General features: G+C 36.2%; 1 protein-coding gene across 1 annotated transcript; it reads right to left on the reverse strand.

Annotated features, from left to right (window-relative positions):
• Window positions 1-5,230: 5,230 nt before the first annotated feature.
• Window positions 5,231-8,110, reverse strand: LOC105226187 (uncharacterized). The gene is made up of 3 exons (XM_049446086.1): window positions 7,109-8,110; window positions 6,756-7,039; window positions 5,231-6,698 (listed from the first exon to the last, which is right to left on the reverse strand). Exons 1-3 carry the CDS (start codon window positions 7,278-7,280, stop codon window positions 6,231-6,233), a joined length of 924 nt encoding a protein of 307 aa, XP_049302043.1. The 5' UTR covers window positions 7,281-8,110; the 3' UTR covers window positions 5,231-6,230.
• Window positions 8,111-23,192: the final 15,082 nt, after the last annotated feature.

Genomic DNA, 23,192 nt, shown 5'->3' on the forward strand with positions numbered 1-23,192 from the left:
ACTTATTAATTCTGAACTTTAGAAGTATATTATATTTTGTTTGGCCTTTAACAATTAAGTTTTTGCTTTATATATAGATATAAAATGATATTGTTAACTGCAATACGATTTCGCGGAAGATTAAAGCTATTAAAGTTTGAAATTTCATTTATTATTATTTTAATTTTTATGGGTGGACCACAGCGGCCAACGACCATACAACGCTGAATACATCGGTTCTCGTCCGATCACCGAACATTTTAAAACCCGATCTAAATAATATTATTTTATAAATATCTTATTTATTTTTTAGGGTCACAAAGTTTTATTTCTTAAAATTACAAAACCCATGAGCTTTTACATTTCTCGTGTATTGATGATTTAATGGCCAATTTCATAAAAAACTTTTTTAACACTAATCTAAACATCAAAATTCGACCGTTATCTACACAGCTTCTAAAGCTCTTGGAATTTCCTTTCGAACAAATACAGACATAACCACTTTTGTTAGTTTTCTTAAAAGATTCAATAACATTTTTGACTGTTTTAAATTTGTGTAGAGCACTTTCTCAAAATTGCAAGTATATAGAGGTCTTAAGATCAACTTGATATGCATCAGAAAAAGAACGCTGATGAGAAGGTGTACGGTCACTGCTTGATGTTTTCGGCTCAAGTAGTTGTTACTATTTTCCATTTCATTTATTGAAAAAAAAAAAAGAAAATGAAAAGTTTCTCGTTAAAAACCGGAAGCTCCATTTTGATTTTAGACCCATGGTTTCTTGGGCAAATTTTCTTAGAATTCATCGTAGTTTACGATTTTGATAACCGCTTGGTGCATTTTTTTTGCTCCATATAAATTGACCCACTCTAATGTACATACTTGTGAAGAATTAGAATTAAAAAAATATATTGTATATAAAAATCGATAGTTTCTGATCATACGATTTACTTTGAGGCCTTGTTTCTACGAGGTTCAGCTACCCAATAAGAGGGAGCACGAAAACATCAGAACTCTGACATACTCATATTCTATTGGTAGATAGACTAAAGAGCCAATGAGCTTTGCAATTGTTTGGCTTCCTCTGTAACCTGTATCCCATTCTAGTCTTATGCAGAAGTAACTCGATTCCGTTGGTATTTTTATAAACACAGCTAAAAACGATAACAAATTTTGCTAAAAGCTTTTACACTAAAGCTCTTCGAAATATTCTGTCAAAATGAATTAAAAATTGATTAATGAGATGGAAAACAAAACATGTTTCACAATTTTTCTTCGGGAAAGGCAGGGAATGCTTCATTTTATGTGAGGATTTTAGAGAGGCTTTAACCAAATCGCTTTTTTGCGATGAAAATGGATTAATTTTACAGTATTTGAAATAATTGTACTTATTTTCTTCACAACACACAACTACATATTTATTGTTTAAATTTTTTTTGAAATATTTAATGCCTATGGAACAAAACTAGTATTTGAGTTTACTATATTGCGATGGCACACATCTACGTAGTAAACAGAATACCAGAATATCCCTTACTATGGTGTTGTTACTACATGTCTGTCACGGTTATTAGAGCTCTAGACTGCTATTATCTACCATTTTACTATTAGAGCATAATCACTTCTGTGATGGAGTTTGTGCTCCGAAGCAAAAAATCAACTGCCACCAGAGGACGTATATTTATAGAGGTCCAACAACGGACAAGCGTGTGAACTGTCAAAAGCTAACAAAATGCGATGAGCGTGTTTCATCACAGCTAGCTAAGGAGGAGAAATTTTAACAGTGGCACGTGAACAGAGCTGAGCCAGAGAACTTAAAACATAGGGAAGGTGCAGGTTCGACAGCGAACATTTTGTAGGATTTTTGAAGGGAGTTCACCTCAGAACTCACGATGAGAAATGTTAACATTTTTAACAGTTCTGTATGTTCATGTAGTTCATGTATGCCCAAACAGAGAAAATGAAGAAACAGAAATATATGTATGCATGCCCATGAGTACACTCCCAACGAAGAATTTCGTTTTGCTTTTCGTTTATATCTTTTATGTTTCACACAGAGAGCGTAAACACATTTCTTTATGTTCTCTGGACAAGGCATATATGTATGTATGCCAAAGCAGAGAATTTCGTTTTGTTTGTTTATATTTTGTTTCATTTTTGACACCGAAAAATGTGTACAAAACACATTATGTTCTCTGTCTCTTATACCCAAGAATATGAAGAGACATAAATATATGTACATATGTATGCATGAATATGAATATGAAGACATAAACATATACGAGGGCTGTCCGATAAATAACCGACCTAACCATGATGCACGCGGCTTTTTCAAAATTTTTTTTTTTTTTTTTCTACATAGTCTCCTTGTAACTCCACACACTTCTTCCAGCGATGCTCCCATCTCTTCAACTCTTCCAAATAGTACTTGGCGTCTTTGTCTGCAAAATACGAGTTCACGAAAGAGATTGCCTCCTCATTTGACGAAAATCTCTGGCCGCCGAGCGCAGTTTTAAGTTGAGGAAACAAAAAAAAGTCGCTTGGTGCTAGATCCGGTGAATAAGGTGGATGGTCAAGCAGCTCGAACCGCAATTCGTGGATTTTCGCCATGGCGACTGTTGAGGTGTGAGATGGTGCGTTGTCTTGGTGGAACAAGACTTTCTTTTTTTTTGCAAATGTGGCCGATAATGATGCGTAGTATGCTCCTGTTATAGTTTTTCCTTTTTCAAGATAGTCGATAAAAATAATTCCATGGCTGTCCCAAAAAACACTCGCCATCACTTTCCCAGCCGAATACACAGCTTTAGGTTTTTTTGGGGCTGGTTCCCCCTTTTCAATCCACTGTTTAGATTGGTTTTTTGTTTCGGGCGTATAATGATGAATCCAAGTTTCGTCTACAGTTATCAATCGGCGCCAAAACACGGTCTTATTGCCTCTAAACTGAGCCAACAGAGCGCTGGAAATGTTCATGCGCGCACGTTTGTGGTCTAGCGTAAGCAAACGCGGCACCCAACGCGCGGACAGCTTTCTCATGCCCAAATCTTGGTTTAATATGTGACAAACAGTTTCTTTTGACATCTTCATAATCTCAGCTATTTCCCTAACTTTAATCCGGCGGTCGTCTAGTACCAATTGATGAACTTTAGCGATATTATCGTTAGTGGTTACAGTTTTTGGACGCCCAGGACGTTCATCATCTTCCAAGCTCCTGCGACCACGTTTAAATTCAGCTGCCCAAAATTTTACGGTGGTAAACGATGGTGCAGAGTCACCATACACAGAGTCCAACTCATCTTTGATTTGTGAAGGCGTATTGCCTTTCAAAAATAAAAATTTAATTACAGCTCGATATTCAATTTTTTCCATTTTGGGGAAATCACCGAAATAGACTCACAAAAACGACTGTCAACAGATAATTGCGCAAGATAAATTTCTGAAATTTTGGCGAGTAGCTATTATAATATGCACAATTTGAAGTAGAAACTTTTTTTCAGATGTGCCGCTAGCTTCACGTTGAGGTCGGTTATTTATCGGACAGCCCTCGTATGTATATGCATGCTACTTATGATCTCCCAACAACAGCATTGATATTTTAATGCCTCAATTTTTAAACTTGGGAATCGCAATGTATGCAAATATGTATGCTTTTGCGTTTTGCCGTCGGCATTTCCATATTGGCATGTACAAATAATTATGATATGAGTATTTTTTATTTTTCATACGCAATGTGCGAATATCAAGAATTTCGTTTTGTCGTCGGCATTTCAATTTCTTATGCTTCAATTTTTGCTTTCAACCAAGAAATCGCTTGTATGTACATATGTGCAATATGTATATGCCTTTGCGTTTTGCTGTCGGCATTTCCACATGGACATGCAAAAGTAATTACATACATATGTATTTCATTGTTTCCTTTTGGCCCAATTTTGTATATCAAGACAAGTGTCAATAATTGCGCCAAAATCAAATAAGTATTTACATATTAACTAAAAATTGTCTTCTTACATGTTCTTTGTATATGTAGTATATCATATGTAAATAAGTATTGAGCTTTACACACCAATGAAAGTAACCATCCTTCTTTCCCCTACTTTTATGTATATTGGCCCAATTGACAAGTGTCGATAATTGCGCCAAAATGAAATATATTATGTATTCTTATGTAAATATGTTTTAAACTTTATATAAAATTGAAGTGTCAATAATTGCGCCAATTTTCATAAAGTTTTCTGATTTTGTGCGGGTAAGACCTGTTGTTGTGCGGTTAAGTCGTGAATTTTGTGTTAATTAATTTTAAAAAGTGAACCATGCCGAAAATTCGTAAGTGTCGCGTGCGCGGGTGCGATAGTACCAACGGTGGGGTACTACGCCTATTTCGTTTCCCAAATGAATGGGAGCTGGCTGAAAAGTGGAAGGAGAATCTAAAAGTTTCTCCCACTGACCACTTTCCAGCCACCAACTCATTCATTTGTGAGAAACATTTCGAAAGAGATGCAATTGGAACCAGGAATCTTAAAGGGAATGCTGTACCGACATTATATCTGGGTAAGTGCAGTTCAGTTTTTATATTGTGGGTGTTTGTTTAAGTGCGTGTGTGTGTTTTGTTAATTTGGTTGCGGGTGCACATACAAGTGCATGAGTGTGTTTTGATTATTTGCAGGTGCACATATAAGTGCATGTGTGTGCTTTAATATGTTAGTATGTTTGCGGGTGCACATACAAGAAATTCAAAAACTGTCGAATACTGCCCCCGTGTCTTATTCGCCCCGATAACACTAGGGATGTAAGGTTTATTATTTTTCAGCATGCCAACAATGGTAATATTCCACAACAATAAATGTTCAGCAATTGCTACAGTAGAAAAGAAGTTATCCATGGAGATGTTTCTACCACTACCTCGGTACGGAGCCGCCAATTCTTTCATTACTCTTTCACCCAGATTCACGATTCTACGTTGTCATTTTGTTTTCTTTAAATTGTCACTATGTCACATTACTAAAAGACGTCGGTAAAGTTGGTTCCTGACATAAGGGTTAATTTAATTGCCTGTGGGTGCATATTAGACCTGTCCTAAAAATTCAAAATGTATTCTATGTTTACAGAATGGGTTATTTTTTTCCTTTTTATGTAAAAATGTTAAACAAAAAATTTGGGGACAATCGGATGATGAGAAGACGGCGCGGAAACGTTTTAAAATTAAAAATTTCCTTCCTATAGGAAAAAACAAGTTTTATGTATTCAACTATCAATTTTTCTTTTAGTGTATTATTTTTCTCCAATTTTTTGCATTATATTAACTTAAAACTACTATTTAAAGGAAATATTTTTATTCATATCAATTTATTTAATACATCTCGAAATATTAAAACTTAAATTAATTCTGATTTTTTATAGGACTTATATTTTTTTTTGTATTCTTCAACAACTTTAAGGAGGAACTGTTTTTCTTCTTCTTTATTTGTAAGAAAAGTATTGAAATCCTTTATAAATTTAATACCTCTTTCCGCTGTATCATTAGTAACAAGCAATTTGTGGCATATTGTGCGACCATTTGGAATTCCTCGTTTGTTTCCCAAGACTCTGGATCCAAATACAAAAAGTTGGTTGACAACATGTACTTCATAAAAAATGTTAAAGTTCTTTTCGATACAAATCCGCTTAAATCCGAATTGCCTAAGTCACTTAATTTTTTTATTTTGCGATTGTTTTGTAGTTTAATAGTTAGCTCTTCTGATTTTAAATTCTTTACCATTTTTTTCTTAACATCTACAGAAACATTGAAATCAAAGAAAGCCATTGCGACGTTTTCCTCTGACAAATACCACATGTGTTGTTGCATTTTTCTCAGCAATTCCGAAGAAATACTTGGGTTCACTTTTTCATAATTAATACATTCTTTTACAAAGTTTAAATCATGCAGGGGAGAGGTAATTGCATTAGAGCATTTGTACCAAGCTTTTATATATAAACGCACTAAAAAAACGCAAATCTGACTTAAGCCTTTTAATTCAGCTTTACTCAAGTGAAATTGATCACGAAAAAGAAATATTTTCAAGGAATATATTCCCTTTGTCATCCAACGTGCATGACTTGTAACTCCGGGTGTTTTAAATTTACCACCTTTGTCACCAAGAAATATAAGTACTAGACGTAAAAATTCGTAGTCAGCACGAACAAAAGTTTTTTGTAATTGTGAATGACAAAATTGTTTGATGTCATTGCAGATGCCATCACTTATATGAGATTTTATATCTTAACAGTCGAGCCCACTCTTAAATGATGAAGTGTCAATATTTGGCCAGGCTTTGGCAAATCTCTCGAAAATTGAGACTTCTGGTGCTTGAGTCACTTTGAAATGCAGGTCGAATACACTACGCAAGTATATTTCTAGAATGTGGTGACGGCATGGTAACGTCAACAAATTTCTTCCTAACATGCGTTGCAATTGAGCGCATGCTCCATTCATTGGACCAGTATTAGTGGACGTGGTGTCAAAAGACATGCCTTCTACGCGATCTAAAATATTCCATTTACTAAGTGTATCAAAAACGGCTGTAGCTATATTTTCACCAGTGGCAGATATAAGTTTTGGAGCGCCTAGAAATTTGGATTCGCCATTATAACTAACAAGCACTGCAATTCGTTCAACTTTTATTTTTCCAATTAGATCTGGCAATACTTTACCATCCCAGTGGACGACCATTGCTTGTGTATCACTTAGCTAGAATAGAATATTATTAGTATTTAACCTATACGTATATTTTCAATCATGGTATACTTTGTCAATAAAACTCTCTTGAATCCTCTGTGTTTCTTTTCCGCGATGCTCTTGGTCCAATGCTTCTGCAGTCGCCATCAGAATGTGCATCGCCTTTCCATCGCTTACTTTGGCGCTATCAAGTGCTGAAAGCAATCGCGGTGTGATAAAATGTTTTCTTCCCCTGTTAATACAAGTTGAAGCAGTTTGTTTTGTATTTTTTTTCACATTGGTTTCCGCTACTTCAGGCTCACTGTCACCAATATCTTCTTCATAGTCCATACCAAAATCGTCGTTGAGTTCGACTACACAATATCATTTTAAAATTGACCATTACCACTATAAATAAAATTAATTTCATTTGATAAACTTACGATTCACTTCCGACATTTGTTGATGTTTCCTTTTTCTAGACATTTCTTTCTCAATGCGGTGATCTGCTCTGTTTTGTCGCCGATACAATACCATGTCAGCACCGGCCATGCTACCAGGGCGACCTTTTTGCCTTTGGAGAATCAAAAATTCCTTGTCTTCGCTAATACGCATGTTTTGTAAGGCATCTCTATGAGCAATGTCAAACAAATTATCCAATTCTGCAGAAAAGTCTTCAACAATTTTTTCTGAGCATCAGATCTCTTATTTGGTACGGTTTTTTGAATCTTTTGCCATAATTTGTACAGAGATTCTAATTTATCGACACACCTAGCTACATCTTTTGTCGGAATTCGAGCTTGTTGCCAAAATATTAATACAGCATTTATTGTTAATTTTGCACTTTCTCTCAATTGCCGATACACAAATCTAATGTTATAAAATAGTAATTGCAGTACTTGTTTGTTCGATGGTAGTTTAGCACCTGTTATCTGATGAGAAATTCTTCCAATTAGTTCAATATTCACAACTTGTTTAGAACGTTGTCGTGTTTGTATATGTAATGTACTCGCAGTTGCTGGTAATTCACTCATTTCTTTTTTTAAATAAATAATCACAATTTCGCACAAATTAACACAAATTAACACATCTGATTTCAAATGCCAAACAAACGAGAGTGACAATTATTGAAAAAAGAACACAGTCCATTTACTGTTTTATTTCGCTGCCCAAAAATACCGTTACCAAAGTTTGCAGTCGTTCGTTTTTTATTTTTGCAAATATTGCTGGTTCATGTTGCAAAAATAAAGCAATCGACAGTTACGACGATGGTGCGATAAAAAAAATATTATTTACCGTTTTTTCACTCGAAATAAGAACAAAATATTATTAAAATTATTCTTTATATCGTGCTAGTTGAGACATATTAAAGCATACATATTCATTTAATAAATACACTAAAAGAAAAATTGATACTTGAATACATAAAACTTGTTTTTTCCTATAGGAAGGCAATTTTTTAATTTTAAAACATTTCCGCGCCGTCTTCCCATCATCCAATTGTCCCCAAATTTTTTTTTAAACATTTTTACATAAAAAGGAAAGAAATTAGCCCATTCTGTTAACTTAAAACACTATTTCAAAAATCTCCATATAACGTAGAACACCTCTAGTGCATATACTATTTAATATTATTACATATATGTACATACATATATGTACATATACTTATTTTGAAATTTAGTATTTATTATATATATTTTATATTTATGTATCTTTATATTTATTTACAATTTTTTTAGATGAGGCCCCAACCCAATTATTTCAACCGGCGCGCCCGTACAAAAGTTGCTGCGTTAGCAACTGTGCCGGTGGAGCAAAACTTTTTACGTTTCCTAAAACGGAAGTTGCTAGAAATAATTGGGTGAAGGCCTGCAATCTTCAGTTATCAGTGAAAAAACATTTATATATATGTGAAAGACATTTTCACAAGAAAGATATTTCGTCAAAGCGGATTTTAAATGAAGCTGTTCCTGTGCTAAATTTAGAAATTGAAGCTGACGAAATTAGTCAGCAATCACCACAGTGCGTTTTGCCGCCGGTTGTACAAACATATGATGTTTTAAAAACTGATTGTACACCACCTAATGATATGTCATTTGAGGAGATGGGAAATCCAAATGACATACCATTTGAAGAATTTGAAAAATATGCCCGCCTTCATGAGATTCAAATGAAGTGCGAAGATAGTGAGAATATCACTGTTCGCGACCACGAGCATTACGCTCGAGTAGCTAGGGGTTTTCAAAGCAATTCTTTGAGGCAAATAAAAAAGATTAAAGAGCTAAAAAGGAAAGTTTTCCTGTTGACAAAAAAATGTCAAGCTCTTTAAAAAAACGTCATAATTACAGGCGATGCAAATGAACGTGCGATAACATTCGCAAAGATGATTTTGAAGAAAAAAAACTCCTACGATGAAAAGGAGAAAGCAATGGCTTTAAATATTAATTATATGTCGACTAAGACCTATAATTTTATGCGCGACGACTTGGGGTTTGCATTGCCCCACAAAGAAACACTTTTGCGTTGGCGTCCGATCCGGTATGTCTGCCCCCGGTATCGACGAAAAAGTCTTGAATAATTTAAAGAAAATTGTTCAAGACTTTAATCTAGAAGAACGCATATGCAAACTAATTTTCGACGAAATCTCAATCGGAAAAGATCTGACGTACAACAAAGTACGAGATGTGATTGATGGCTTCGTCGATAATGGAGAAGGTCACCGGGAAAGCGTGGTCGACAATAAGTGCTGCTTTTTTATGTTGAAAGGCTTAGTCGCAAAGTGGAAATACGTAATTTCCTACTATGTAGTAAAAGATGGCGTCAAAAGTGAGAATTTATTGGATATGCTCAAGAGCAATATAAATGCCGCGGAAGAAATCTGGCTTAAAATTAAATCAATAGTGTGCGACCAAGGTACATCAAATACCAAATTGAGGCAACTATTAGGCGCTACGAGCGAAAAACCATATTTCTTTCATAACAAAAAAAAAATATATATGATGTTCAATTATTCCCATTTAATAAAATGCATGCGCAATATGATCTTAAAGTATGACGTTGAAACACAAGATGGGCTGACAACTTTTAAAGTTGTCCGAAAAATATATGCCATAGACCATGCGAACGTTAATTTTAAAATGTGCCCTAAATTAACCTATTCGCATGTGTACCCCGGAAGCATGGAAAAAATGTCAGTGTCAAGAGCGACACAAGTATTTAGCAATTCGGTCGCCGCAGCAATTGATATGACAATAAAAGAAAATTTGTTGGGCTCCGATGAGCACTTAAAAAAATGCGCTAAAGCAACCCAACTGCCGGTGAAACGTATGAATGATCTGTTCGACGAATTGGATTGCAAGACGCTTTGCAATCCAAATCCGCGAAGACGACCAATACAAAGAGGTTGTATTGACAAAATTAATAGGCTCAAAGAACACATTGAGTACATAAAGAATATTAAAAAGCCCGCCAGCCAAATAGTATGCCTCGTTTCATTTGTATTAACAATAAATGCAATGACTGCATTGAGCGGCGATATATTCGAAGAATATTCGAATACTCTTTATACTCTTAGGGAGAATGAACCAGGATGCACTGGAAAACTTTTTTTATAAGATAGGGGCAAATTTAGGATGTAATAATCATCCGTCAGCACACGAGATCCAATATATTGTAGCAAGGCTAGTGTCCATGCATATATTGCGACGCAACTTCTCGCAAACAGGCAGGCTGAAAGAAAATTTAAATAAGTCTGAGCAACTTGCCGTGGAAGAAATATGTATTCCAGATGAGCACTTTGCTCAGACTGAAAAAGCAGCCGAAATACAGGTTCGTCGTTACTATACTGGATATGCGATATACCAGAAGGTTTTATATAGATTGAAGTGCGACAAATGTGCCATTTTAATGCGGAATACTGAAAGCTCGTTGGAAGACTCATCGGAAGCCCTTATAAGGTCCAAAAATTATAAAAGCGCGGATGACCTAAGGCTGGTTAATCCCGATGATAGGGCCTTCGAAATAAGCCGCCTACAAATGAGCCGCTATAAAGAACTTTTTATAGCAAATTCTTGCAGAGTGGGTATAAAATCGATGATTTTAGCCCAGATTACTGCAATAACAAAACGGAAATACCCAGAGTGGTATAGCGAGGCTGGAGATTGCCTCGAACATAGGCATCAATTTTTAGATTTTTTAATAACAGTTTTCCTGTTTAAAAACGCGAAATGGCTGGCACACCAGCAGGAAGAGCTTTATAAAAATGAAGTTAGGGCGAGGTATTATAATAAAAGAGAAAAGTTAAAGAAACTGGTAACGTAGATTGTAGGCCATATTCAATTTTTTTTTAGCAATTGCCGTGGTATAAAAAGTAAAAGAATTATACAAATATAAAAGTACATTATTCAAATAATTAAACACATTTCTTCCTTCTTTTTTCTCTCATTTCAGATTCTTCAAAAACTAATAATGTTCTTTTTTCTTTCAGGGTAGAATTAAGTTGTAAATAGTTTGTAGTAGTAGTTTTAGTATTAGTTATTGTTAGTTAGTTTTAGTATTTATTAATGTAGTAAGTAGTATGTACACGTGAGCCAAGCTTTGAAAAAAGCTGGTGAAAAAGACCTAATCTTTATTGATTAGGTTGTGTGAGAATTTGTGGTTGTAGGTAGACAAATTCTGAAAATCGTGTTTTACTAAAATTATATTTTCTTAATAACCCTATATATGTATTTTTCTAATGAAATGAATTTTCTTTTTATTTTTCTTTGCAGTTTTTCAATAAATTTAAATAAGCTTTTTAATAAATTTATACAAATTTAAGTAAATTTATATGTATTTTCATTTATATTTAATTATCAATAAATTTTTTTAAAACTATTTGCCCTAGTTGTCCGTTTTATTTTCTCACACATTTCAGCCGATTTTTGTATAGAAATTTGACCGTCCACAAGCGCTCTCGCTTCATTCATAAAAACAGATGTCGTAACATCTTCCCGAGCATGCCTTTGCCAACAAGTCGTCTTTTCGCGACGATGGCAAAAGCTAAAAATCATAAATTGAACAACTTTCTGGTGCTTCTCGCAAAAATCTGCGTCGATATGTATTCACGATCATACGTACATACATATTTACGCACGTTTGTAGTCGAAGCTGTTATAACGACAAGGGAAGCGGTGACAATCGGCGGCCATTACTTTATTTTTTTCGGCACAACTCCGATTTTCTATCATCATACAAGTACTGAACACAATGACCGCGACAGACTGCAAACGGATATTAGAATACACACGTTCTTAGGAACACAGTTATTGAGCCAGCTGCACAACTACACTGTGGCCATAAGAACGTGTGTATTTTAATATTTCACAGATTGAAGTCTGACGCGCTCAATGGTTCAGCACTTGACTCTTCCACAAAACGCCTGTTTCTGCCGTTGGTTGACCGTGAAAACGGTGTATATGGCTCGTATTGTATGTGCCAAAGAAATAATATATTCTCTGTGTGACTTTGTATATTTTGCCTCAAAGCAGCTCTCTTTATTTATTCTCGCATGTATTTAGTCATTTTATATATATTTCTGTCAGAGAACATGCTCAATTCTGCTAAATAGCAGCGAGAATGGTGAGTTCCCTTCAAAAATCTTATAAGCTCTGTTAGCCGTCCAATCGAACATCATACAGAATTCGATTTGCACCTTCTCCATGTTTTAAGTTCTCTGGGTGAGCATTCAATGTAAATTATGCTCGGAAATATCCATTCTTATTCCAGACATATGTATGTATGTTAGCCTTTTGGATATAATTTTATACGTTTGCATGCAATCATATTAATTGATATGATTATAATTTTGCATATTTCTATGAATATATGTAATATAATTAATAACTTTATAATTAAATTATCCTATTTTCAAAACAATATTTGCAGTTAATATGCAAATAAGAGTTATTTATTAAATATTTCTTATGTTTGAGAATATAATTTTAGGTTGTCAAAAAAGTCTTGCGGTATTTTCGCTAGTTGGCGCTGAAAGCGCGTAGTTCTAGTTTTATTCGTCGCATTGGGTCATGCTATACCTTTTTGGAAAGCTCATTTCACGCGCTAACTCGTGTTTGATTGATTGTCGTTTCTTTTAAGTCGTTCGTGAGTTATAGCGTCGCCAACATGGAGCAAAATAAAGAGAAAATACGGCATATTTTACAGTACTACTATGATGAAGGCAAAAACGCATCTCAAGCCGCCAATAAAATTTGTTCAGTTTATGGACCCGATACAGTTTCCATTTCCACCGCAGAACGATGGTTTCAACGTTTACGTTCTGGTGTAGAGGTGGTCGAAGATGCGCCACGCTCCGGAAGGCCTGTCGTCGAAAATTGCGATAAAATTGCTGAATTGGTTGAAAGAGACTGGCATAGTAGTAGCCGTAGCATCGGTCAAGAGCTGGGCATGAGTCATCAAAAATTCATTTCAATTCTATAAAAAAAAATTCAATAAAAATACCGCAAGACTTTTTTGACAATCAATATAATTTCATATATAAATATGTTTGTATATATGCTATATATATATATGTGATACTATCATAATACTGTTACAAAAGTAGTATTAAGTTTGGTATTTGTATTGCTGTATGCATCCCTTATTAAAAACATTGGGCGCCGCGTTTGTCTACTTAAACAATAGCTGAATTTGGCGCCGCGGCTGTCTGCTAATCTAAACAATAGCCGCATTTGGCGCCGTATAGCATTATGTTCTTATAATTGCCAGACGCAATATTCTAGAAGGACACTTCGGCATCAGCAAGGAGTGCGTGGCTATATAAGCCGTGGCAGCGCCAACGTAATGATCCAGTGCTAAGAGTAAACTGTTATAGTGAAGACAAATTGCGAAATAAAGAGTTGTTGAATTGAATTAAACAGGTTTTGGTTTTATTTGTCAATCCAGAGATACGAACCTAGCAAAGTAAACTAGCAAGCAGTAAATTCGCAACAATTGGTGTCAGAAGTGCGATTGTCAAATAATCCAAATTCAAAATGGTTAAATTCGAAGAATTGAGAATTCGGCAATTAAAAAAGGAACAGGAGGAGCGTAATTTGCCGATGAGCGGGCAAAAGGCGGATCTGCAGGCACGATTACGTGAAGCAATGCAGCGGATGGAATTAATGTGGACGAGTTCGAATTTGATGGGCCAGGAACTTCTACAAAGGTAGAAGAAAAAGTAGAAGAACAACGAACATCATCAAGTGTAGACACCAACATGCTGTTAGTGGCTATTAAGCAAATGGCAGAAAATGTAGTGCAAACAGAAAATCGTCTGGCACAGCAAATGACGCAAATAGCTGAAAATACATCATAGTTAGAGTCTCGCCTTACACAACAAATGACTGAAAATAATACGCAGTTAGAAAAGCGTTTGGTACAACAGATTAAGGAAAATAATACACAAGTGCAACAGAAATTTTCAAAATTTGAAGACGAATTAAGCACGTTAAAAAATGACGAAGAAAATTTGAAATCAGAAGTTCTTCAATTGAGTAATCGTATACGAGAACTGCAACTGCATGGCCCTGCACCATCAACAAATAATCCGAGGCACCCATATTCGATGGAAGCATTCCATTTCAAATTTTCAAATTCAGTTTGAAAAGACAGCAATGGCCAATAACTGGAATGCAGCGGACAAAGTAGCGTCCTTGTTTGTATCATTGAAAGGACCTGCGGCAGAAATCCTTCAGACTATTCCAGATTGTGAACGAGACAACTATGAGGCATTGATGAGTGCGATAGAAAGACGACATGGTAGTGAGCACCGGAAACAAATATACCAGATCGAACTGCAAAATAGGGGTCAGAAGATGAACGAGTCATTGCAAGAGTTCGCAACTGAAATAGAACGACTGACTCATTTGGCAAATGCAGATGCACCTGTGGATTACATTGAGAGGGTAAAAATTCAATGTTTCATAAATGGCATTCGTGATGTGGACACCAAACGCTCCATGCATTGCCAAAAAGAACGTTTGCTGAGACGGTTTCGCACGCCCTCACACAGGAAACAGCTTCTCTACTAAGTAAATCAGCACACAAAGTACAAAGAGCTGAAATGGAACAACCGGCGCTGAAGGAAGAAATATTGAAGACTCTGAAGACAATTGCTGCACAGCGAGTAAATACAACAGGCAGATGTTTCAACTTTGGAAAAGCGGGTCACTTTGCCCGAAATTGCAATATAAAAGTAAACCCATCAAAACGGAAACAACCAACAGATAACGAGGACGGAGCATCCACATCTCACAAGTCGTTAAACTAAAACGGAACAGTTCAAAGGGGCGTGAGCTGGTTCCCACAACTATTCGCCCCGCCATCTCGATATCACAAATAGGCCGCCATGACAACAATCTTGCTATCAACGGTATCGTAAATGGACGACTGTCAACGCTTACTTTGGATACTGGTGCCACACATTCAATTATCCGACCGGATGTGGTAAGAGGAACGGTTGAACCATTAATCGGTTGCAAGCTTCGAACGGCCACCGGAGAGGAAGTAGCTGTCGCGGGAAAAGTGTTTTGCGAAGTGATGATTGGTACCCTGGAAGTTAATCACACCTTCATCGTAGCAGAAATCACGGATGAAATTATAATGGGAGTAGATTTCATGATTGATCACGGGGTTACTTTGGATTTAAACAAGTAAATGCTGTTTTGCCAGAACATGGAGATGCCTATAAACACCGGATATGTGACCAACGTTGAAAGTAAGTGGGTGATTGTTGATGATAATCAGAGTATTCCACCAAAATCTGAGGCGATTGTATGGGCTAAAGTGAATGGAGGAGGTGGGACTGAAGAATTGTGGATTGTGGAACCAACAAAAATAGATACGCCCATATTGGTAGGAAGAACGCTTGTGAAAACTAGAGAAGACGCTACCATTCCGGCCAGAGTAGTGAATGAATTCGACACGCCTATAAGTCTGAAGAAAGGAGCAGTAATTGGACAGTGCCAGAATATAAGTGCAATAGCACGATGCGAACTGTCACAACAGAAGCCTACTATTGAGCCACAGAAGATAAGTCCTACACTCCTAAACAATTTGCTGAACGAACTGCATGGAAATGAAAAATTAAAAGCAGAAAAACTATTAGAAAAATACGCATCCATATTTGCAACACAGGAAGAACCGGCATTGTCAAACATCGCATAAATAGCGGAGACGCTAAACCAATCCGACAAGCTCCGCGTAGGGTTCCACTAACAAAACGTGAGGATGCTAACGAAATTATTGAAGACATGCACAAAAACAGTGTAATCGAACCTTCAATAAGTCCACGGAGCTCACCTATCGTCTTAGTTAAAAAGAAAGATTGTAGCACCCGTTTCTGCGTAGATTATAGGAAGTTAAATGATGTCACAAAGAAAGACAGTTATCCTCTACCAAGAATCGATGATACATCAGACACCTTGTCTGGAGCGAAATGGTTTTCTACATTAGATCTACAAAGTGGATATTGGCAAGTCGAGATTGATGAATGTGACCGTGAAAAGACCGCTTTCAGTATGGGCGACGGGTTATGGGAATTCTCTGTGATGCCATTTGGGTTATGTAATGCGCCTGCAACGTTCGAGCGACTGATGGAACATGTGTTAAAAGGACTCAACTGGAAGACATGTTTGGTGTATCTTGATGACATTATCATCATGGGAAAAAGTTTTGATGATCATCTAAAAAATCTAGAGGAAGTCTTTCAGCGAATAGCATCAGCCGGATTACGCTTGAATCCCAAAAAGTGTTCATTATGGAAGAAGCAGGTCACATATCTCGAACATAAAGTGTCAACTGAGGTCAACTGATAAAAGCAGTTAAAGATTGGCTTCAACCCACCAACATACATGAACTCCGCAGCTTTCTCGGCTTATGGACGTATTCCCGCCGTTTTGTACCTGGATTTGCGAACGTGGCTAGAAGTTTACATAATTTAACGAAGAAGAATCGCCCGTTTGTTCGGCCCCGATGTTAGCTTATCCAATACCTGGAAAGAAATTCATCCTGGATACAGATGGGAGCGCTTATGGAAATGGAGGTGTCCTGTCTCAGCTCATCGACGGGCAAGAAAGAGTAATTGGGTATTACAGCAGAGTGCTCGGGAAACCAGAGAAAAACTACTGTGTGACGCGAAAAGAACTACTAGCCGTGGTGGATTGCCCACTGTAATGTAACCATTGCTCCAAATCAGAAGGAAAAGAAGGTATAATCGACGTGCGATTACTGAATATAGAACCTGAAGATGATTGGACTCTTCACCGCATCAGAATCAATAAGCTGGAGGACCCTGATCTTGCAAAGCTGATAATAGCCAAAGAAAATGGGGTACGACCACCAAAGGAACAAATAAGTAGCGAGAGTCCAACTGCAAAAGCATATTGGGCCCAATGGAACAGCATAAACCTCGTTAATGGATACCTTCATCATATCTGGGAAAGTGAAGATGGCAAACAGTCGCGAAAAGAACTACTAGCCGTGGTGGAATGTGTAAAACATTTCCACAAGTATTTGTATGGGCAACGATTCTTGCTGAGGACTGATCATGCAGCATTAAAATGGTTATTACAGTTTAAGAATCCGGAAGGCCAAATTGCACGACGGATTGAAAGATTACAGAGTTACGACTTCGAAACATAACACCGAAAGGGGATTCACCACAAAAATGCGGATGCATTATCACGTCGCCCTTGTCCACTGTAATGTAACCATTGCTCCAAATCAGAAGGAAAAGAAGGTATAATCGACGTGCGATAACTGAATATAGAACCTGAAGATGATTGGACTCTTCACCGCATCAGAATCAATCAGCTGGAAGACCCTTATCTTGCAAAGCTGATAATAGCCAAAGAAAATGGAAAATGGGGTACGACCACCAAAGGAACAAATAAGTTGCGAGAGTCCAACTGCAAAAGCATATTGGGCCCAATGGAACAGCATAAACCTCGTTAATGGATACCTTCATGCTACCTGGGAAAGCGAAGATGGCAAACAGTCTCGTCTGCTGATCATAGTACCGAAGTCCATGATCCCGAAAGTATTGAAAGAATATCACAATGGACCTAGTGGAGGACACCTTGGAATTACAAAAACTATAGAGAAGATTAAACAACGGTTCTACTGCTAAAGGTCCTAAAGTCAAAAGTCGCGGTAGGCTGCAACAGTGCAACGTGGGATCACCATTTGAACGAGTCGGAATGGAAGCTGCAGGTCCGTTCCCAACCAGTACGGCCGGAAACAAATATCTACTGGTTGTCATGGACTATTTCAGTAAATGGCCAGAAGTGTATCCTTTAAGGGAAGAGCCCTATATGGTGATGAAACGACTTAATGACGTGGTATACCGCATACAAAGAAATGGAAAAGCACGATTGAAAATGAAAGTAGTACATTTGGAGAGGCTCGCCCCATTTGGTTCAAGAGGATTTGTGCCTAATCGGGACGATTAGGCTTAAGTGGAGGGCAGTGTTACAAAAGTAGTATTAAGTTTGGTATTTGTATTGCTGTATGGATCCCTTATTATAAACATTGGGCGCCGCGTTTGTCTACTTAAACAAAGCTGCATTTGGCGCCGTATAGCATTATGTTCTTATAATTGCCAGACGCAATATTCTAGAAGGACACTTCGGCATCAGCAAGGAGTGCGTGGCTATATAAGCCGTGGCAGCGCCAACGTAATGATCCAGTGCTAAGAGTAAACTGTTATAGTGAAGACAAATTGCGAAATAAAGAGTTGTTGAATTGAATTAAACAGGTTTTGGTTTTATTTTTCAATCCAGAGATACGAACCTAGAAAAGTAAACTAGCAAGCAGTAAATTCGCAACAATGCCTTAAAAAACTTAATATATTACATTACATTACAATAATGTTGTACATATGTAAATTGCATTTCATCATTTAAATTTTCATACGCATCTACTTGTTAGCATATATTTACATACATACATATGTATGTAAGTACAATTCAAATTCAAATCGTGATATTATCATTTATCAGTAAAAAAGTGTGCGCGCACTGCTCTGTACGTACATACATATGCATAGTGTATGCGACATTGGCATAGTGTGTGCGACATTGCTGAACAAATAATTAAGCTGTTCAGGGTAAGGTGGTTATCGGGTTATGTGATTATTAGATTAAAAATAAACTCTATGCTACGTGAGCACCCTATGTTGTATGGTTATTTGCTTATTTTTATACAAACAGCGTTCATTGTTTACAATTTTAGTTCAATGAAATTCCTACTTATAAAATGCCTAAACAAAGTTTAAAAAGCAAAATAATCGAATTTAATATAAGTTCTGCTATTTAGGAAATGGACTTTATTGAAGGTATGTGCTTATTAAATAATCCGAATTTTAATTATTTATTTTCTTGCGCCCTGAACAGTGTCATAATGCAATGGATGAAGTACTAGATGAACTGCTAGAGGATATAACTTTAATCATCTGTAGTAGACGGGGAGATGAACTACATGTTCCAAAATCTATTCATTGGCGAGAAAATGTTCTGTGTTGCTTTGACGATGGAAGATTTTTACAAATGTTGGACGTCAGCAAATGACAATTCGCTCATCTTCTAGAAATATTTTCTAATGATATGAATTTACTAATTCAAGTTTACAAATACCTGTAGATTTGCAACTCGCAATCGTATTGCTCCGATTAGGTTCATGGGGTGAAAGTGTTTCTGTACGTAAAATCGCTACAACTTTTGGTGTGGGAGATGGAGGTACATTGACCAATATCACCAAAAGAGTTTTTTCGGCAATTTTGAATAAACTACCCCAATTCATTCATTGGCCTGGACCGGCAGAGCGCCGGGAACTTGTTTTCCAAACATTCTGCGAATTACCATATTGCATTGGTTACATTGACGGTAGCGAGATTAAACTGGCCGAAAATCCGAATAAAAATCATGAGGTGTATTTTTCTTGGCAACAAATATACTTTATCAAATTGTAAGTCGTATGTGACCATAAGTTACGCATATTACATGCCGAAGTGGGCAATCCCGGAAGCTACCACGATTCTAAAGTGTTTAGGAAATCTCATATTGGAAGAAACACAACTAGCTAATTTAGTGGAGAAGAGTGGATTGTAGGTGATTCTGCGTATAAGTTGACAAAACATTTAATAACACCATACCGAAGTAATTCTTCTTTAGCAGACTCTGAAAGACATGCTAAATTCAACAAAGTAAACAGCCAGTATCGTGTTACAGTCGAAAATTGTTTCGGGGTTCTTAAAGAAAAGTTTTGTAGTTTGAAACAAATGCGGATAAAAATAAAAGACCGAGAGAGTCAAACATTTTTTTAATAAATGGGTACTTGTCTGATGTGTGCTGCACAATATACTCTTGAAAGGGCGAGATTCTTCACACTTTGAAAGGCAAAGTGTCGAAGCCCATGGATGCCAATATGATGGAGATGCTATTGTTGCACCTACCCCCGAACTAAAAAGACAAGCACTTTACAATTTAATTTTTCAATAAATATTCATATTTTTGTTTTAATAAGAAGTAAAAAAATTATTTATTTGTTTATTGGTTATTTATATTATTATTTTTAATTTCCTTGTTCTTTCATTCTGCTCCAACTCTATTTTTTTGAGTTGGAAATCGTTTTCGATCTTCTTTTCATTTTCATGTTTGTTTGCTTCAACTTGCTTCATCCAATTGAATTTTTCTATTTCAAATTGACGCTGTTTTTCTCGGAAGCTCCGTCTCTCAGCTTCTAATGTTGCCAGTTTATCAATGGCAGTGTTTTGGTGTTTGGCCTTAATTTTTTTTACGAAAGGGCTGGCCGCAGATGAGCCAGATGCCAATTCAGATATGTCATTTTCTTCCTGCGCTTCGGGTTCGGGGTCTTCCAAATCATCCACAACATTTTGTACAGAGTCGAGTTCCATTGCAGAGGAGCTCATTACTACCACCTCAGCTTCCCTCTCCGTAGCAAAAATGTCCGCTAATTATTTGTAGTGCGGACAACTTTTAAGCACTTTATCTGTAATAAAGCAAATCAATTTAATTCCAAAGTTGATATTAAAATATATATAAAATCTACCCATCACAGTCAGCTCAAACATCGCCATCCTCTACTCCAGCGCCCGTGGAATTAGCCAGTATTCTGCCGATTTCATTAGGCTTTTTAAATAGCGAATCTTACATTTTAAGGTGTTTCACGTTGCTTCAATTTTTGTCACTGCAAGCAACTTACTGTAGTAGATTTTCGCTGTTGGTTTCTGAAATTAAAGGAGATGTAATTAAATCAAAAAAAATGTGTCGAAAACTAACCTCGACGTTTCGGTGATCCTGCATATAGGACATCACAGTTTTGATTTCGGCTTCCATCCATTTTTTTCACCTTCTTTTCTTGCCGGCGCTTTCGTACTTCTCTAGACACTAAAATTAATGTCAAAAAATGCATATTTATGTTGTACTTTATCTTTTCACTTACTTTGATGATTTTTGCTGATTTTTGATTCTTTTTGATGCTTTTGGATGTTTTTTGTTACGGTTTTAATTTGCTGATTGTAAACAAAAAACAGCTGTTAATAGTAGATTGCAATAAGAAAATCTAAATGGAAATGCCATTCGCTTAGTTTTATTTATTTTTTGTGATGCCATTTAGTAAAATTGCAACGACTTTCTAACACTGGAAATAAGCAAACAACCACATAATCTGTAATCAAGGGTCTAGATTGGTCAACTTTGGTTATTTTGTCATACCGCATTTTGTTGTTGTTTACTTAATCACATAACCACATAACCCGATAACCACCTTATCGAGAACAGCCTAAATGTATACACAAACCAACATACAAATATGCGTACACATGTAAATATGTTGTCCGCAAAAACTACAAATATTGTTCTACAAAAACAACAATCGTCTCAAATAACATAAGCAGCGTCAGTAGTCAATATGGCAGCCAAATAGTCGATGCCCAAATTTGTAGAAAAACACCTAATAACAATATTTTCATTCATAAACGCAATGCACCTTCAACAGGCAAACTTGCTCCATTCATAAGTACAAACACCATTACATCTCCCCGAACAAGCCTTTGCCTACAAGCGCCTTTTCGCGACAATGGCAAAAGCTAAAAATAATAAATTGAACAATTTCTGCTATTTGCATGAGAAGGAAAAAGTGACAACCCCGCAAATATAAGTATTCAAATATATTAGAATAAAATTGACAACATAGTTTATTTTCAAGTCAAGAAATGTATCAAAGAAAATATTCAATATTCCTCTGATTTATGTGTACAGTGAATCCCGGTTAAGTAGTACTCCGCTTAAATGAAAATCATCCCTCTTAACTGCCTATATCGTGCTGCTTCTCACGGTTTATTTTTATGAAATACATAGAAATTATTGTTTTAAGTACCACTCGCTTAAGTATTCGCACTAATTAAGAACAATCTTTAGTTGTTCTATAAAAATATATTTCCCTTGGACTCCTCCAAGGTTTCTTTATTCAAATATATGTATATAAGTTTACACCATGAACAATAATATACTACCGGCTATGCCTATGATTATATTTAAACTGAGAACAAAAGTTGTATGTGCGTCACTCTTTTATAGCAGTGCAGTCAACTTGTGTCGGCTTCCGATTAGCTAATTCCGGTGGCGTGGCATCTTGGATAATGTCATGCTTGTTGTTGTTGGTCACGTGGTGGCTGTACATTCTTGTATGATGATGCCCCTCCATGTGTCTGTGTGCTGATCACGTTGCACATGCGTGATGTGGTATTGGCTTGTTGTTGTTGGTCATATATGTATGGCTAGGTATTAACTCCCCCCTCCTTTGGTGAAAAGATCTCCCGATCTTTTTATACACTGGTTATAGCATCTTTTTTTATTAGATGCTCCATTCCTTGCTTCTTCAGGATCTGTTCGTATTGCTTTAGCTGTCTCTCTTGTGATCTTACTGTTTTACATTTTATTAGTTCATAATACAATTTAAAGCTAACATATAATAGAATACATAGTGTGATTATTACAATAACAGTTATACAAATATTTCGTATGGGATGCTCTTCATACGGGATTAAAAATTTGTGTAATTTTTGTATATTACTGAATTGATATTTCGTATTTGTGGACATAATTACTAATAATTTTGATTTGTTAGAGCTAAGTCTTCTAATTCTTTGTGAATTTCCTGCAACATTGTGTGTTGGGTAATTGTTTTACAGTTGAATATTTTTAACAGTTTCTCAAAATGAGTGTTGATCAATCTTTGTTTGTTATTATTTTCTATAATGTCGTTAATTTTTTTAATGTCTACCATGTCGTAATGGTCTGGTACTCTTGTAACAAAACTAAATGCTAATCCTAAAAAATTTAAACTTCTAGGCTTTTTCCTGATTAAGAGTTGGTTTTTTAGTATATCAATTCTATTCATTAATGCAGTTTCCTTTGCTAATCCTGCAGTGCTTTGCATTGAGTCATAAAGTGAGTCGTAGTATAA

The sequence above is a fragment of the Bactrocera dorsalis genome, chromosome 1 (genome assembly GCF_023373825.1).
Source record: "Bactrocera dorsalis isolate Fly_Bdor chromosome 1, ASM2337382v1, whole genome shotgun sequence".
In the NCBI taxonomy this organism is placed as follows: domain Eukaryota; kingdom Metazoa; phylum Arthropoda; class Insecta; order Diptera; family Tephritidae; genus Bactrocera; species Bactrocera dorsalis.

Coding starts and splice junctions, on each gene's coding strand:
- LOC105226187 (XM_049446086.1), bottom strand. CDS start 7,280: ATGCGTATTAGCGAAGACAAGGAATTTTTGATTCTCCAAAGGCAAAAA. Junction 7,040..7,108: donor ACAAATGTCGGAAGTGAATC/GTAAGTTTATCA, acceptor GATATTGTGTAG/TCGAACTCAACGACGATTTT. Junction 6,699..6,755: donor AAGAGAGTTTTATTGACAAA/GTATACCATGAT, acceptor ATTCTATTCTAG/CTAAGTGATACACAAGCAAT.